The sequence below is a fragment of the Pseudophryne corroboree genome, chromosome 6 (genome assembly GCF_028390025.1).
Source record: "Pseudophryne corroboree isolate aPseCor3 chromosome 6, aPseCor3.hap2, whole genome shotgun sequence".
NCBI lineage: Eukaryota > Metazoa > Chordata > Amphibia > Anura > Myobatrachidae > Pseudophryne > Pseudophryne corroboree.
The window spans coordinates 553,110,104-553,125,843 of record NC_086449.1 but is presented as its reverse complement, the minus strand read 5'-3'; the positions used below and the strand labels follow the sequence as shown (position 1 = coordinate 553,125,843).

Genomic DNA, 15,740 nt, shown 5'->3' with positions numbered 1-15,740 from the left:
ACTCACCGGTAATTCTATTTCTCGTAGTCCGTAGTGGATGCTGGGAGCCCGTCCCAAGTGCGGACTCTCTGCAATACATGTATATAGTTATTGCTTAACTAAAGGGTTATTGTATGAGCCATCTGTTGAGAGAGGCTCAGTTATTGTTCATACTGTTAACTGGGTATAGTTATCACGAGTTGTACGGTGTGATTGGTGTGGCTGGTATGAGTCTTACCCTGGATTCCAAATCCTTTCCTAGTAATGTCAGCTCTTCCGGGCACAGTTTCCCTAACTGAGGTCTGGAGGAGGGGCATAGAGGGAGGAGCCAGTGCACACCAGATATAGTACCTAATCTTTCTTTTAAGAGTGCCCAGTCTCCTGCGGAGCCCGTCTATACCCCATGGTCCTTACGGAGTACCCAGCATCCACTACGGACTACGAGAAATAGAATTACCGGTGAGTAAATTCTTATTTTTTGATTGTGTGACTAAAGTGATGGATAAAGGTGGAGCCATGGATATAGCTTATCTAGACTTTAGTAAGGCTTTTGACACAGTTCCACATCGCAGACTGCTAAATAAACTTGAAAGTTTGGGATTGGATATTAGGATTATTGAATGGATAAGATCTTGGTTGAAGGATAGAAAACAGAGAGTTGTGGTAAATGGAGTGCATTCACAGGAGGGAAATGTTACCAGTGGAGTACCCCAGGGATCTGTACTTGGACCAGTGCTTTTTAATATCTTTATTGGTGACATTGCAAATGGCATTAAAGGGAAAGTATGCCTTTTTGCAGATGACACAAAGGTATGCAACAGGGTAGACACACCAGGTGGGGTAAAACAAATGATTGAGGATCTAGGTAGACTAGAGGAATGCTCAAGAGTCTGGCAATTACAGTTTAATGCCAAAAAAATCAAAATCATGCACTTGGGTCTCAAAAATCCTAAAGCTAAATACAGTATTAATGGCACTATACTGGAAACTACTGAGGAGGAAAGGGATCTAGGAGTCACTATTTCAGATGACTTAAAGGCAGGTAAGCAATGTAACAAGGCAATGAGGAAGGCTGCATTGCTTGGCTGCATTGGGAGAGGAATCAGCAGCAGAAAGAAAGAAGTAATAATGCCACTGTATAGGTCATTGGTACGGCCTCATCTTGAATACTGTATTCAGTTCTGGAGGCCATATCTTCAAAAGGATATTAATACATTAGAAACTGTACAAAGGAGGGCAACTAAAATGGTGCATGGCCTACATCACAAAACATACCCAGAAAGACTAAGAAATCTCAATATGTATAGTTTGGAGCAGAGAAGGGAAAGGGGGGACATGATAGAAACTTTCAAATATATCAAGGGTTTTAACAAAGTCCAGGAGGGAAACATTCTCCAAATGAAGAGAAGCAATAGGACACGAGGACATGCACTGAGACTGGAGGGGGGGAGGTTCAGGGGAAATTTGCGGAAAAATTATTTCACAGAAAGGGTAGTGGACAAGTGGAATAGCCTCCCATCAGAGGTGGTAGAGGCTAAGACAGTAGAGCAATTTAAACATGCATGGGATAGACATAAGGATATCCTTACAAAGAAATAAGGATCAAATAAGGTTAGAGATAAAAATAATATAAAAAAAAAAAAAAAGGGGCAGACTAGATGGGCCAAGTGGTTCTTATCTGCCGACAAATTCTATGTTTCTATGTTTCTAAGTTCTGATTGGCTAATGAACCAGTGCCTCAGTTTAGAAGATACAAGCAGCGGCCGGAGACCAAAGTCTGACTATCACAACTGAGGGTTGGAGACCCTGACTGGGAGCCTCAGCTGTAGGGGCTGACGGGTACTTGAACTTAGGAGGAGCCATGTGACTCCTGGACATGCGTAAAGACAGTAGCAAGGATGCCCGAAGGCGTGACCACGACAACTGGAAATATCTTTCAGTGATTTTATTAAATGAAAAGTCAGAAAACGTGAAAAAACAATAGAAAGTCACAAGTGGAAATTTAGGTGTGCAACTGGTTAATACCAGTAACCTGGAATGTAGAGAAAAGTTCTGTAAACTGTAAATGAAGCTAGGGTTCGCTGGAAAACTGTAAATGAAGCTAGGGTTCGCAGAAAAACTGTAGTTGTTGAAGAGTGGCTGCTGGAAAGCCGGAATACAGACACAGGTGAGTAAGGTGATGTTGTAGAGGGTTAATCACAGAGGTGTCGTGTTACACCACAGAGTGTAACACAGAGGAGTCAGGCTTGAATGCAGGAGAGTTCACTGGAGAATCTGTAGAAGACTGCACACAGGAACCACTGGAGACAAATGAAGCACTGCAAAGAAAGTCCATGGGAGAACTGCTCACTGGAAACACTGAAGACCATTGAAGCACTGACATCCTTCAATGCTGGGACAGGCTATTTAAACCCACAGGTTAGCAGGGATTGGTGGGCAATTGACCAGAGACCAGAGTGCAGCTGCTGTGTAATCAGGCTGGGAGCAGAGTGCAGCTGATTGGCTGAAAAGTAACATGTGATGAAAACAAACAGTAAAGAGATTTGAGACAATGAGATGCAGCATGCTGCACACAGACAGCGCAGATGGAATCCAGGCTTGGGACACTGGGACAGTCTCAGGAGGCATTTGGAAGGTAAATACTAATAAGGAATTACCTGGATCGTGACAGTACCCTCCCCTTTAGGAGTGGCCCCAGGACACTTCTTAGGCTTGAGGAGGAAATCTGGCGTGGAAAGCCTGAAGCAACTGGATTGCTAGAAGTCCTCCCAATCTTCTTCATCTGAAAGGACTGAGGAATAACATGTAGAAGGTTCCTTTCCTGGATTAGAAGTACGAGAAAATTGTGCTTTTGAAGCTAGCACTCCACTAAGTCTTAAATTAAATCTTCTTCTAGAACGAGGACTTTTCATACAGAGACCTGTAGAACTTTTTGGTAATTCTGGAACCTCTTCATGCGTGAAAGCATAACAGGAAAGAGCAGGACCTCCCATAATGTAGCTTGAGTCATCAACAAATTCACCTTCGGAACCTGAATTGAATCCTGATGAACTTGAACTGGCTGGAACCAGAGGAGTCTTTGGACTGACGGATAGGACTTGATTAGATTCGAAGGTGCTGGAATCGGCTGGAACTGAAGGAGGCTTACTGGAATCGGCTGGAACCGAAGGAGTCAGAATCCGGTTGGAACCGGAATGAGTGGTATCCAAGTGTTCAGTTAGACCATCCTGGACCTGGTCCATGCTGGATGCCAACAGGGTGGTGCTCTCTGAAAATGGCAAACAGGAGTTCATAACTGCATCTGTAGCACAAAAATTTCCATCTGGGAACTGGGCTCTGGATACATCCCTTGGGGCTGAAATTTCGGTGACCCCTCCTGGGGTTGACGAATCAGACACTTCTCTTAGGGTTGTTTTCTCCAGCACCCCTCCTGGGGTTGACAGATCAGAAACTCCTTTTTGAGAAGACTCATATGCCCCTAGTAGAGCTTGAACATTGGATACCTTTCCTGGAGCTGCCGAAACAGACGCCCCGTCTTGGGCTGCAGAAACAGACGCCCCGTCTTGGGCTGCAGAATTAGATTTTCCTTTGGTGAAGGAGGTCTCATTAAATCTCTTTTGTTTCCCGGAATTGGAAATGGGGCTCCTGGACATAGGACCCCAATTGTAGAATTGGGTTTTTCTTTGATCAACTTTTATATTTTTCTTGACCGGCTCAGAAGGAGCTGAAGATTCCACATAGGAAGGTTTGTAACTATGAATGTTGTGATGTGGAGATCTATCCCACTTCCTTGGCTTACGGAGAGAACAGTCTTTAATAAAGTGATCAGAACCCCCACAGTAGAAGCAGAGTTGAAACTGCATGCGACGCTTGCGTTCCTCTTCAGAAAGTCTAGACCTTGGCTTACTCCGGAACTTATCTTTACTTGGGGCAAGGGGAAACGACTTGGACATAGAGAGATTGGCAGCTGTTGCATCTGTGTTCTCAGCAGACTGTGGGAAGGCTTTCATGGAGACGGGAGCAGAGATAATAGGAGTATCACAGAGACACTTTGAAATAACTGGAACGATGCTAGAAAGAAGGTCTTGTAACTGAACCAACAGTTGACTGAGAGTCAGGACACTGGATGCCCCTGAACCATTAAGGGTTACTTGGATTCCATCCAGCCGGATGGAAAGGCCCTGGAGACAGCGAAAAACTTGACCCTGTGCAGCCTCCAGAAGTTCTAAGTGTGCTGCAAGTCGTTGCATCGGGTTAAACGCTTGGGCCTGGTCTCCGGCCAGATCCATTCGGTCAGTGCTTACTGTCACAACTGAGGGTTGGAGACCCTGACTGGGAGCCTCAGCTGTAGGGGCTGACGGGTACTTGAACTTAGGAGGAGCCATGTGACTCCTGGACATGCGTAAAGACAGTAGCAAGGATGCCCGAAGGCATGACCACGACAACTGGAAATATCTTTCAGTGATTTTATTAAATGAAAAGTCAGAAAACGTGAAAAAACAATAGAAAGTCACAAGTGGAAATTTAGGTGTGCAACTGGTTAATACCAGTAACCTGGAATGTAGAGAAAAGCTCTGTAAACTGTAAATGAAGCTAGGGTTCGCTGGAAAACTGTAAATTAAGCTAGGGTTCGCAGAAAAACTGTAGTTGTTGAAGAGTGGCTGCTGGAAAGCCGGAATACAGAAACAGGTGAGTAAGGTGATGTTGTAGAGGGTTAATCACAGAGGTGTCGTGTTACACCACAGAGTGTAACACAGAGGAGTCAGGCTTGAATGCAGGAGAGTTCACTGGAGAATCTGTAGAAGACTGCACACAGGAACCACTGGAGACAAATGAAGCACTGCAAAGAAAGTCCATGGGAGAACTGCTCACTGGAAACGCTGAAGACCATTGAAGCACTGACATCCTTCAATGCTGGGACAGGCTATTTAAACCCACAGGTTAGCAGGGATTGGTGGGCAATTAACCAGAGACCAGAGTGCAGCTGCTGTGTAATCAGGCTGGGAGCAGAGTGCAGCTGATTGGCTGAAAAGTAACATGTGATGAAAACAAACATGGCTGCGCCCATGTTTGAACTTGGAGGGAAAGACTGTTTGTAACTTGCATGTGAGTTTTAACCATGAAGCTGCCAGAATCACAGTAAAGAGATTTGAGACAATGAGATGCAGCATGCTGCACACAGACAGCGCAGATGGAATCCAGGCTTGGGACACTGGGACAGTCTCAGGAGGCATTTGGAAGGTAAATACTAATAAGGAATTACCTGGATCGTGACACTGACTGAGCAGCACTGGGGGACGTGACCGCGCTGCGCTCTCGGCTCTCCTCTCCTTCCCTGACACAGCAGTGTGCTGCAAGCATGGCCGTAGGCCCAGCGGTACTGCGTACTGGCTGGCAATTTCTTACCGGTATGCAGTACCGCCCCATACCTCCATACTTGCAGCACTGCTGTCAGTAGCGGCTCAGCTAGCACATACTGCCCACTGAGAATAAAATAAAGTTGGCTAACTTTGACTTGGAAGCTTTGGATCCAGAATCTTAACAAAAGAGGTACTGTCAGACCTTTGCACAAAGATTGATGGACTGAGCTACTAAGTCATATAATATGCCTGAACCATTAATGGTGGGTGTCTATTTAGTATTTACCTACTTCCTCTAAGCTTTCATACATGTGTGAAGAAATTGACCAGGGTATTCTGTTTGATGGAGTATACTCGTGCAATGGACAAGAAAATCTGCTCACAGCTAGGGCTAGGAGTTCTCCATTTGGGCCCATGACAGCGATTAGCAGAGGTCATTAACTGCAGCTGGGAAGTGGTCACTAGTCTCTGTGACTCTGCAAGTGCATGGATTGCGTGCATTGTGGTTTTCCATTTTTGGGTCCTGGGATTTCTATTGATCACATAACAGGTTAGTCAGGGGAGGTCCCGTCTCACATGGTTTGGAATCAAGACTCAGAGCCTGATTCATTATGGATCACTATTGAGGCTGAGATACAGTAGCAATGTTTACAAATCTGCTATTGCTAAAATTCACATGTGAAGAGCCACCCAGAAAGGATAACAGATGCCCACTCTCTAGAATCTATGCATTAGTAGATTATAGAGATGTGCACCAGACACTTTCGGGTTTTGTGGGTAAGTATAGGAGAAATGGGTGCAGTGTGTGCGGTGTGGGCCCCCCCGAGACTCGGGGGCCAGTGTGCACCGCACACACTGCACCCATTATAGAAACGCCAATGGTTTGGTTTGGGAATTAGCAAGAGAGAATTTTATAAACTTCCCACAGGCACAAAGGTGGTTATATATTCATTCAGAACTTGAGTTTTTGCACCAGAGAGAAGATGCTATTACTATTGATGACTCCAGGTAGCAAATTACTAACAAAATGGCAGGGTCCTTTTCTGGTATGAGACTTTAACTATGGAATTTCCCAACCAGATACCCAAAAGGAAAAACAGATTCACACACACCGCAAACTTATTAGGGAAAGCTGCTTCCCCTTGGCATGTGCAGTAGCTCTGCTACGTCCCTTATACTGTATGATGTGGCCGTAGCTCTAGTAATATCCTGTTATATACTACTGCTGTTGTGGTGATGATTTCAGCTGCTGGCTGGGCACTGAGGAGTTCAAGCTACTGGAAGCTACTACTAGCAGATGCTTGCGATATGCAATTTCAGCTCATTACAACTTTAGTCATTGCAAGTTGGATTCTCCAGCTCTCCATTGATCGTTGATCATCTTTTCTAGTTTAGTCAATATAAAGAGCCTTAATTACTACTGTATGCTATTCTGAAATGGGTACAAGCTTGTCTAGGAATACACAATATTCATACATATTTAAAATATTCTACTTTTGTAATTTATTTTTTTCCAGCAGGCATAATACCACATACTACGTTAATCTTACAATCAGCAGGAGTGTACCTTGTACTTGATATCCTTGAGCAGTGTCTTGTAAAATGGAAGAATTGTTCCCCAATCTATTCATGTAACACACCACGTTACGCATGCCAGTCTCCGTAAACTTTGCCAGTCACAATTTGGCACTGAGTAAACATGCTTCATCATTTATCATTATTACCAAGCTGCTTTCCTTCTTTAGCCTGGACTTTTTGCTTCACTGAACTAGAAAACATTGTTGATGAGAGTGCAAGATAGGGCAAGGAAACAGCTGTATTGCTGATTTAAAAAAATAAAAAGTGCATGACCGCTTGCTCCAGAGCTCAGGTTCCGCTGCCATAACTCTCCTTGTTCTGTCAAATGAATAATTATTAATATTAACCTGTCATCTATGCAAAGTAAGAGAGCATAAATCAATGCAAGTGACCAATAGGAGGCACATATCAAGGAAAGAGTGAAAGGGAATAGTGTAGAGTACAACTCAAATCAGCCATAATTGCTCATACATTGCGCACATCAGAGTTTCCCAAACTCATTCATTACAGTCCATGGTTTAAGGATATCCATGCTTGAGCACAGGTGACTTAAAGAGTACCTCACTCAGTTTGATTTACCATCTGGACTCAAGCATGGATATCCCTAAAACTTGGACTGTAATGGCGGACTTTGGCGGAGATATGATTGAGTTGCATACATCTCTGATGCTCAACTAAAGAGCATATTCAGTGAGAAAACAAGCAGGATCACTCTGCAAAATTCACTGTGCGCAGGACTCTTAAATTACTCCATATTAGCCTTGGTTCATTCACCCAGAAATATGCCAAATTATTCCATGGCAGAGTAGCTACTCACTGGGACCATTTACAAGGATCATAGTTTATGTAGCCTTTTATGTATTATTTTGCATGTTTATACAGATGTGTCCTCATACATCTAGCCTCAATATGCCACGCAGCGGGAGATGCCTGGCGGGATTGGACTGACAGGTCCCGTATAACTCAGCTAGCATTGGGCGTCTTTTATTATCAAAAAAGCATCTTATTCACAACGCGATGCTACTAGGATGCACCAGGAGACTGTGCTGATTCATTTGATATGCAACACGTTCTAGTAGCATTGTTTTGTGACTGGGATGCGTTTTTGGCAAAAAAGGTGCCAGACGCTAGCAGAGTCCCACAGGAACTGGCGTGCCAAGATGGGCTGTTTGGTGCGACTGCAGCCAAGGTGTATGAAGGCACGTCTGTGCATACAGTGTATGCGTGCACACCCAAACCTTTTTGTACATATTGCTGCATAAAAATAATGCACTTAAATTATTCCAGAAATGATTTGCTATTAGAAAATATAATTTGTATAAATAAGAATTTTTAAAGTTTCACTGGAGTGTGTGTTTGTTGTGTTCTCAGAGGTGTGTGGTATACCAGGTAGGCAGTCATCAAGTTTACATTCAAAATGTCGGCATGATAATGTCAACATGGTCAAAATAACGACATGAACCATGTTGACATGCTAAGCATGTTGACATACACAATGTCGACAATGCTGAAATGTCACCATAACAGAGTGTCGACAAACTATCCCTGATGGTGTAGCGGTGTCCTACCTGGTCCCAGCGACAGTTACAGGTTTCAGGTGCCAGTGATCGCGTGAGGAGCAGTTCCAGTGGAGACATGTGCCGAGCGACATTACGGTGAGTATTATACCCCGTCCCTAACTCCTACCTCCCCCTAGTGCCTAACCCTAACCTCCCCCTAATGCCTAAACCTAACCTCCCCTATTGCGTATCCCAAACCTCCCACTAATGCCTAACCCTAACCTCACTCTAGATCCTAACCTCTACCTCCCCCTAGTGCCTAACCCTAACCCTCCCTCTAGTGTCTAACCCTAACCTCCCCCTAGTGCCTAACTCTAACACTCCCATCCTGCAGCCTAACCTCTACCTCCCTGTAGTGCCTAATCTCTACCTCCCCCTAGTGCCTAACCCTAACCTCACCCTAGACCCTAACATCTACCTCCCCCTAGTGCCGAACCCTAACCCTCCCCATAGTGTCTAACCCTAACCTCCCCCTAGTGCCTAACTCTAACACTCCCATCCTGCAGCCTAACCTCTACCTCCCTGTAGTTCCTAACCTCTACCTCCCCCTAGTGCCTAACCCTAACCTCTTCCTAGTGCCTAACCCTAACCCTCCCCCCAGTGCCTAACCCTAACACTCCCATCCTGCATCCTAACCCTAGCCTCCACCTCCCACTAATGCCTAACCCTAACCTCACCCTAGATCCTAACCTCTACCTCCCCCTAGTGCCTAACCCTAACCCTCCCTCTAGCGTCTAACCCTAACCTCCCCCTAGTGCCTAACTCTAACACTCCCATCCTGCAGCCTAACCTCTACCTCCCTGTAGTGCCTAACCTCTACCTCCCCCTAGTGCCTAACCCTAACCTCACCCTAGACCCTAACATCTACCTTCCCCTAGTGCCGAACCCTAACCCTCCCCATAGTGTCTAACCCTAACCTCCCCCTAGTGCCTAACTCTAACACTCCCATCCTGCAGCCTAACCTCTACCTCCCTGTAGTTCCTAATCTCTACCTCCCCCTAATGCCTAATCCTAACCCCTTCCTAGTGCCTAACCCTAACCCTCCCCCAGTGCCTAACCCTAACACTCCCATCCTGCAGCCTAACCTCTACCTCCCTGTAGTTCCTAACCTCTACCTCCCCCTAGTGCCTAACCCTAACCTCTTCCTAGTGCCTAACCCTAACCCTCCCCCCAGTGCCTAACCCTAACACTCCCATCCTGCATCCTAACCCTAGCCTCCACCCTTAGTGCCTAACCCTCCTATCCCACAGCCTAACCCTAATCCCCGCTTAGTGCCTAACCCTCCTGCCCTGCAACCTAATCCTAACCCCCTTAGTGCCTAACCCTCCCATCCTGCAACCTAACCCCTGCTTAGTGCCTACCCCTAACCCTCCCCCAAGTGCCTAACCCTAACCTCCACCTAATGCCTTACACAAACCCTCCTCCTAGTGCCTAATCCTAACACTCCCCCTAAAGCCTAACCTTAACCTCCGCCTAGTGATTAACCCTAACCCTCCTCCTAGTGCCTAATCCTAACCTCCCCCTAGTGCCTAACCCTAACCCCCCTAGTGTCTAACCCTAACCATCCCCCTAGTGCCTTACCCTAACCCTCCCACTAGTGCCTAATCCTAACCTCCACCTAGTGTCTAACACAAACCCTCCTCCTAGTGCCTAATCCTAACACTCCCCCTAAAGCCTAACCTTAACCTCTGCCTAGTGATTAACCCTAACCCTCCTCCTAGTGCCTAATCCTAACCTCCCCCTAGTGCCTAACCCTAACCCCCCTATGGTCTAACCCTAACCATCCCCCTAGTGCCTTACCCTAACCCTCCCCCTAGTGCCTAACCCTAACCTCCACCTAGTGCCTAACACAAACCCTCCTCCTAGTGCCTAATCCTAACACTCCCCCTAAAGCCTAACCTTAACCTCTGCCTAGTGATTAACCCTAACCCTCCTCCTAGTGCCTAATCCTAACCTCCCCCTAGTGCCTAACCCTAACCCCCCTAGGGTCTAACCCTAACCATCCCCCTAGTGCCTTACCCTAACCCTCCCCCTAGTGCCTAACCCTAACCTCCACCTAGTGCCTAACACAAACCCTCCTCCTAGTGCCTAATCCTAACACTCCCCCTAAAGCCTAACCTTAACCTCTGCCTAGTGATTAACCCTAACCCTCCTCCTAGTGCCTAATCCTAACCTCCCCCTAGTGCCTAACCCTAACCCCCCTAGTGTCTAACCCTAACCACCCCCCTAGTGCCTTACCCTAACCCTCCCCCTAGTGCCTATCCCTAACCTCCACCTAGTGCCTAACACAAACCCTCCTCCTAGTGCCTAATCCTAACACTCCCCCTAAAGCCTAACCTTAACCTCTGCCTAGTGATTAACCCTAACCCTCCTCCTAGTGTCTAATCCTAACCTCCCCCTAGTGCCTAACCCTAACCCCCCTAGTGTCTAACCCTAACCCTCCCCCTAGTGCCTATCCCTAACCCTCCCACCCCGCAGCCTAACCCTATCCCAACCCCCTTAGTGCCTAACCCTCCCATCCTACAGTCTAACCCTAATGCCCCCCGTAGTGCCTAACCCTAACCCTCCCATCCAACAGCCTAACCTTAATGTTGACATTCTGAGAATTTCTGGATTTCACATGATGACATTTCAGATGTCAACATTGCAAACATATCAACCTTTTGAGGATGTCGATATGTTGCTTGTCAACATTTCAACAGTGTCGACATACTAACCATCGACATTGTGAATTTCGACCCTCTGACTGTATCCTGTGTAGAGAAGTACATAGTTAGGGCTATACCCTATACCTATAAACAGTGTATTAGAATCTTCTCAGAGGAAGTGAGTGGTACGTTAACAATTTTATTGCACTTACTGTTATGAAGCCAATCTATTGCAGTTTAATATCATACTATTTTATTATTGTTTTATTAGTTGGATGGTGTTGGAAATAATATTACTTTCCCTATGCATAAAAGATAATAATGATTTTAGTTACTTATCTCTGATATTTTCATATTGCATTGTTGCTGGAAATGATATCACAAGCTTATTTCTACAGTATATTCCAGATACAGTCTCAGTTTAAAATGTACACTTAGAACTGTTATCATTAGCAAACAGATGCACATGTTCAAGGAATTATCTAACGAAAATCAGAGGCATTTTTAATTAGAATAGGATTGCTGAAACGTAATCCAAGGAAATGCCAAATCCGTTAGATAAACAAGGTTACGCTGGACAAAGAATACAATGGCTGACTTGTCTGAAATAATGATATGCATTTTTCTGAAGAAAACAGTGTAGACTATCTCATGCAGTTGGAAGGCCATTATCATAATTTTAGGTTATGCCGTTCCATCTGATAAGAAAAATTATTTTGCTTCGCTTCTTCAGTTATTTTTTGTTTTTTATTATTCCTTACTTAACTCATGTTGAATTAGAACTAAATTCTCCCTGAGCTTTTAGCTGGTAAAGTGATATGGTGCTAAAATTGTTGAATGATTGGTGCACATCAGTGTATACTGTCTATAGTGTTTATAATGGGCCTAATTAATGGTTGATTGCAAAAGCAAAATCTTCATTTAATGGGCAAAACCATGTGCACTGCATGATGGGGGGAATATATAACATGGGCAGAGAGAGATTTGGGTGGGTTATATTGCTTCTGTGCAGGGTAAATACTGCAATTTAGATTTCGGTTTGAATATACCCCACCCAAATCTAACTCTCTCTGCACATGTTATATCTGCCCCACCTGCAGTACACATGGTTTTGCCCATTAGGGAAAGATTTTGCTTTTGCGGTCAACCTTGAATTGGGCCCAATGTGTCTTTGGTTTTTATTTTTACTGTTATGAACAAAATCCCTAAATTCAGGCATATTTAAAGAGTGTAAAGTGTTACTTATATATACAAATTCCAGTTACAGTACTGCAGATAACATTTTATTCACTTTGAACAATAAGGATATAAACTCAATTGTTGGTCTGCACTAGAATTACGCTAACTTTTTTACGTTTAATCAATAGTTTTATTGATTATAAACATAGTAAATGGGGTTTGGGGTATAGAAGAGAAAAAAGGAGTAACAAAATAGTAGATTACATAGAAAGGGCAGGAAGGGTTTTAGCCCAGGATTACAGTTCGGTTCCCCCATCAAAATATGCACACAAACATCAAAAAAAATCACTGATCAGGAATCATTAAGAGGTGATGAGGTAGAAGAGGAATAATTCCAGTTTGCCTTCAAAAACAAATTACTTTTGAATCCTAGTCTCTATAATCACTATACTGGGTACAGAGGTGGTACTCCAGAGTTGTGGATGGCAGCCTTAGTGACTACTGAAACATGACCCGTAAGATATCTATCCCCCTTGGATAATTTGCATGGGTAAAAAATGGAATAGAGCAGCTAGTGGGTCTACAGGAATGAACACACCAATTACATTACAGAACAAGACAAACATCTCGGTCCAGCGCCACTTAATACATGGACATGACCAAAATACATGGAGAATATCTCCCCCCCCCCCCCCAAACAGACAGTTGGGGTTAAGGAAGTGGAGGGTAGGATAAACATAGTTTGTAAAAGAAGGCAATGTTGGGTTGCAGAGGTGGAGGGGTTAGGTAGTAGGTAGGTACCAAACACCACTCAATGAGCATGTGGAAAGACATTAAGTGGAAAGACAAAAAGGACCACAGTCACTAGTGGGAAAAATGGAGGCAAGGGAACATAAGCACACTGGTGCAAGGGATAGTGATGTGAGAAGAGAACAAAGGAATAGGGTCCACAAGGAGAGTGAGCTAAGCAGTCAGAGGTGCCGAGTAGAGAGTGATGAGGGCTTGTATGAAGTAATGAGTCTTGTGGGCTTGTCGGAAGGCAAGCAGAAATACTGACCAAGCAAGGGTGTAACTTCCATAATATAGATAATGCCACAGCCAGGGGACGCACTTATATTTTATATTGGTCCCCATGGCCATAGCATTAACCCCCCTAACTAGTCAGCATTGGCCGGGGTTTCCCAAAAAAGTCCCCCTCCCCTCCAGGCACCCAAGGCTAGGGCTGAAATCTGGAGCTATCCCCGGCACCCTATAGCTGTGGGTGCCAAGTTCATAGCATTCAAGTGAGTTTTTTTTAAATAATGTTTTTTTTCAAAGGAGGACTACAGGTCCCAGCAAGCCTCCACCACATGCCGGTACTTGGGAAGCCACAAGTACCAGTATGTGGGTCATTGAAGGTCCCAGTTCACACTCCTTGTGGACCCTATTCCATCGTACTCTCCTCACAGCACTATTCAATGCACTAGCGTGCTTATGTTCACTTGTTTCCATTTTTCCCACCGGTGCTAACAAAGGACATTATTTATACAAGAGACCAAAAGATTGACAGCTAAAACCACAAGGATACTTTTGTCCTTCCCAGGGAATCTCATTGGTTGGCCAGTAGACAATTAATAATTGTGATTCTCTCTCATTTTTTGTAGAGTGCTGATAATTCCAATGTGTCTATTATTGCTCAGAATAGGAAATGCTTTGACAATGACATCATCTGTTCAAAGAATCTTGTCATCTCTGTGGGTGGTAGTGATATTTATTTCACTGATACCTCAGAAAAACAGGTCAGTATGGTCCTTTTGATAATGCATTGTACATGACAATTATCTTCCGTTACTAATACTGCTATATTCTATTTTCTATGTGTAGAAGCAGTTCCGAATGCAACATGGACCCTATAGGTATCAGCACTGGAAGGCTGGATTCTATACAGTGGTACACTTTCCAGAGTTAGATATTACAATACTTTGGGATAAGAGAACAACAATACATGTCAAAGTGGGACCTCGATGGAAAGTAAGTGAAGGAATTCAGTTGCCTTCAAATATAGCAATATTATTATATCAGAGGGGCAGATGTATTAAGCCTGGAGAAGGCATAAAGAAGTGATAAAGCAGTGATAAGTGCAAGGTGATAAAGCACCAGCCAACTCATCTCCAATATGTAAATTTACAGTTATGAGCTGATAGGCTGGTGCGCCATCACCTTGTACTTATCACTGCTTTATCACTTCTTTATGCCTTCTCCAGGCTTAATATATCTGCCTCAGATTTTGTAATATGGTTTGAGCACAATATTAGCAATATGCCAACATATTTCTCCAAGAATGAAAGTATTATTTATTTTTTTCAACGTAACTCCTTCCCAAGCAGTGTAGTGGTCCTAAACCTGCCATAAAACCGGTTATTTCACTCTAAAGATAGAGACATACATGAGCATCTGATGTAACAAATCTCTATTTTTTTTATTTGCGGCAGATTCAAGGACTTGTTGCAACAGCTTCCGCACATGGGCCCTCATTCCAAGTTGATCGCTAGCTGCCGTTGTTTGCTGCGTAGCGATCATTTAAAAAAAACACAAAACTAGGCATGCATATGGGCCGCAATGCGCATGTGCGGCGTACGGGTACAAAAAGCATCGTTGTTTTGCATTGCTTCTAGTGACGATACCATTCGCACAGCCGATCGCAAGGAGATTGACAGGAAGTGGGAGTTTATGGGTGTCAACTGACCGTTTTCTGGGTGTGTTTGGAAAAACGCAGGCATGTCCAGGCGTTTGCAGGGCGGGTATCTGACGTCAATTCCGGGACCTTCGTCACAGCAAATCGCACAGAATAAGTAACTACAGGGCTGGTCATGTTTTGCACAAAATGTTTTTGTACCGCTCGCCTGCACAGGCGTTCGCACTCTTGTAAAGCGAAAATACACTCTCCCGTGGGCGGCGACTATGCGTTTGCACGGCTGCTAAAAGTAGCTAGCGAGCGATCAACTCGGAATGAGGGCCCTAATTGAATCTGCCCCGTGTCTTAATGAGATTTTGTACTTGAAGAAAATGTTTAAATATTGACTTAAATGGAAGTTACCTTTTCACATCGTATCAAGATGCAATTAGTGTAAAATGTACTTTGGAAGAAAAGTATTTTGTAAAAAGTCGAAACACATGGTAACAGCAAATTCATCAATGTTCCCATATTAGGAATCCCGCGTGCCCTGTCTTCCCAGGGACTTTTTATGTGTATCTACAAATACTGTACGTGGGAATAGGTACAGTAACAAACTCTTTTACCTGTTTTGGGACCCTGAGCAAACTTATGGTCACATCAATGTCTTTCTTACCCATGTTCCAACATATAGTGACAATAAAATGAATTACTTTATGAATAAATATTTAATAGCTTAGAATTCATTTGATTGTAAGGTTGTGAGCAGGGTCCTCTTACCTCT

At 44.2% G+C, this 15,740-nt stretch overlaps 1 protein-coding gene across 4 annotated transcripts in view; it reads left to right on the top strand.

The window, feature by feature from the left end:
* Positions 1 to 15,740, top strand: part of OTOGL (otogelin like) — a 280,245-nt gene that overhangs the window by 112,677 nt on the left and 151,828 nt on the right. For all 4 annotated transcript variants that reach the window (XM_063927720.1, XM_063927722.1, XM_063927721.1 and 1 more), the window contains exons 26-27: positions 13,947 to 14,081; positions 14,167 to 14,313. In XM_063927720.1, coding sequence (XP_063783790.1) covers positions 13,947 to 14,081; positions 14,167 to 14,313 — 282 coding nt within the window. The remainder of the gene's footprint in view (positions 1 to 13,946; positions 14,082 to 14,166; positions 14,314 to 15,740) is intronic.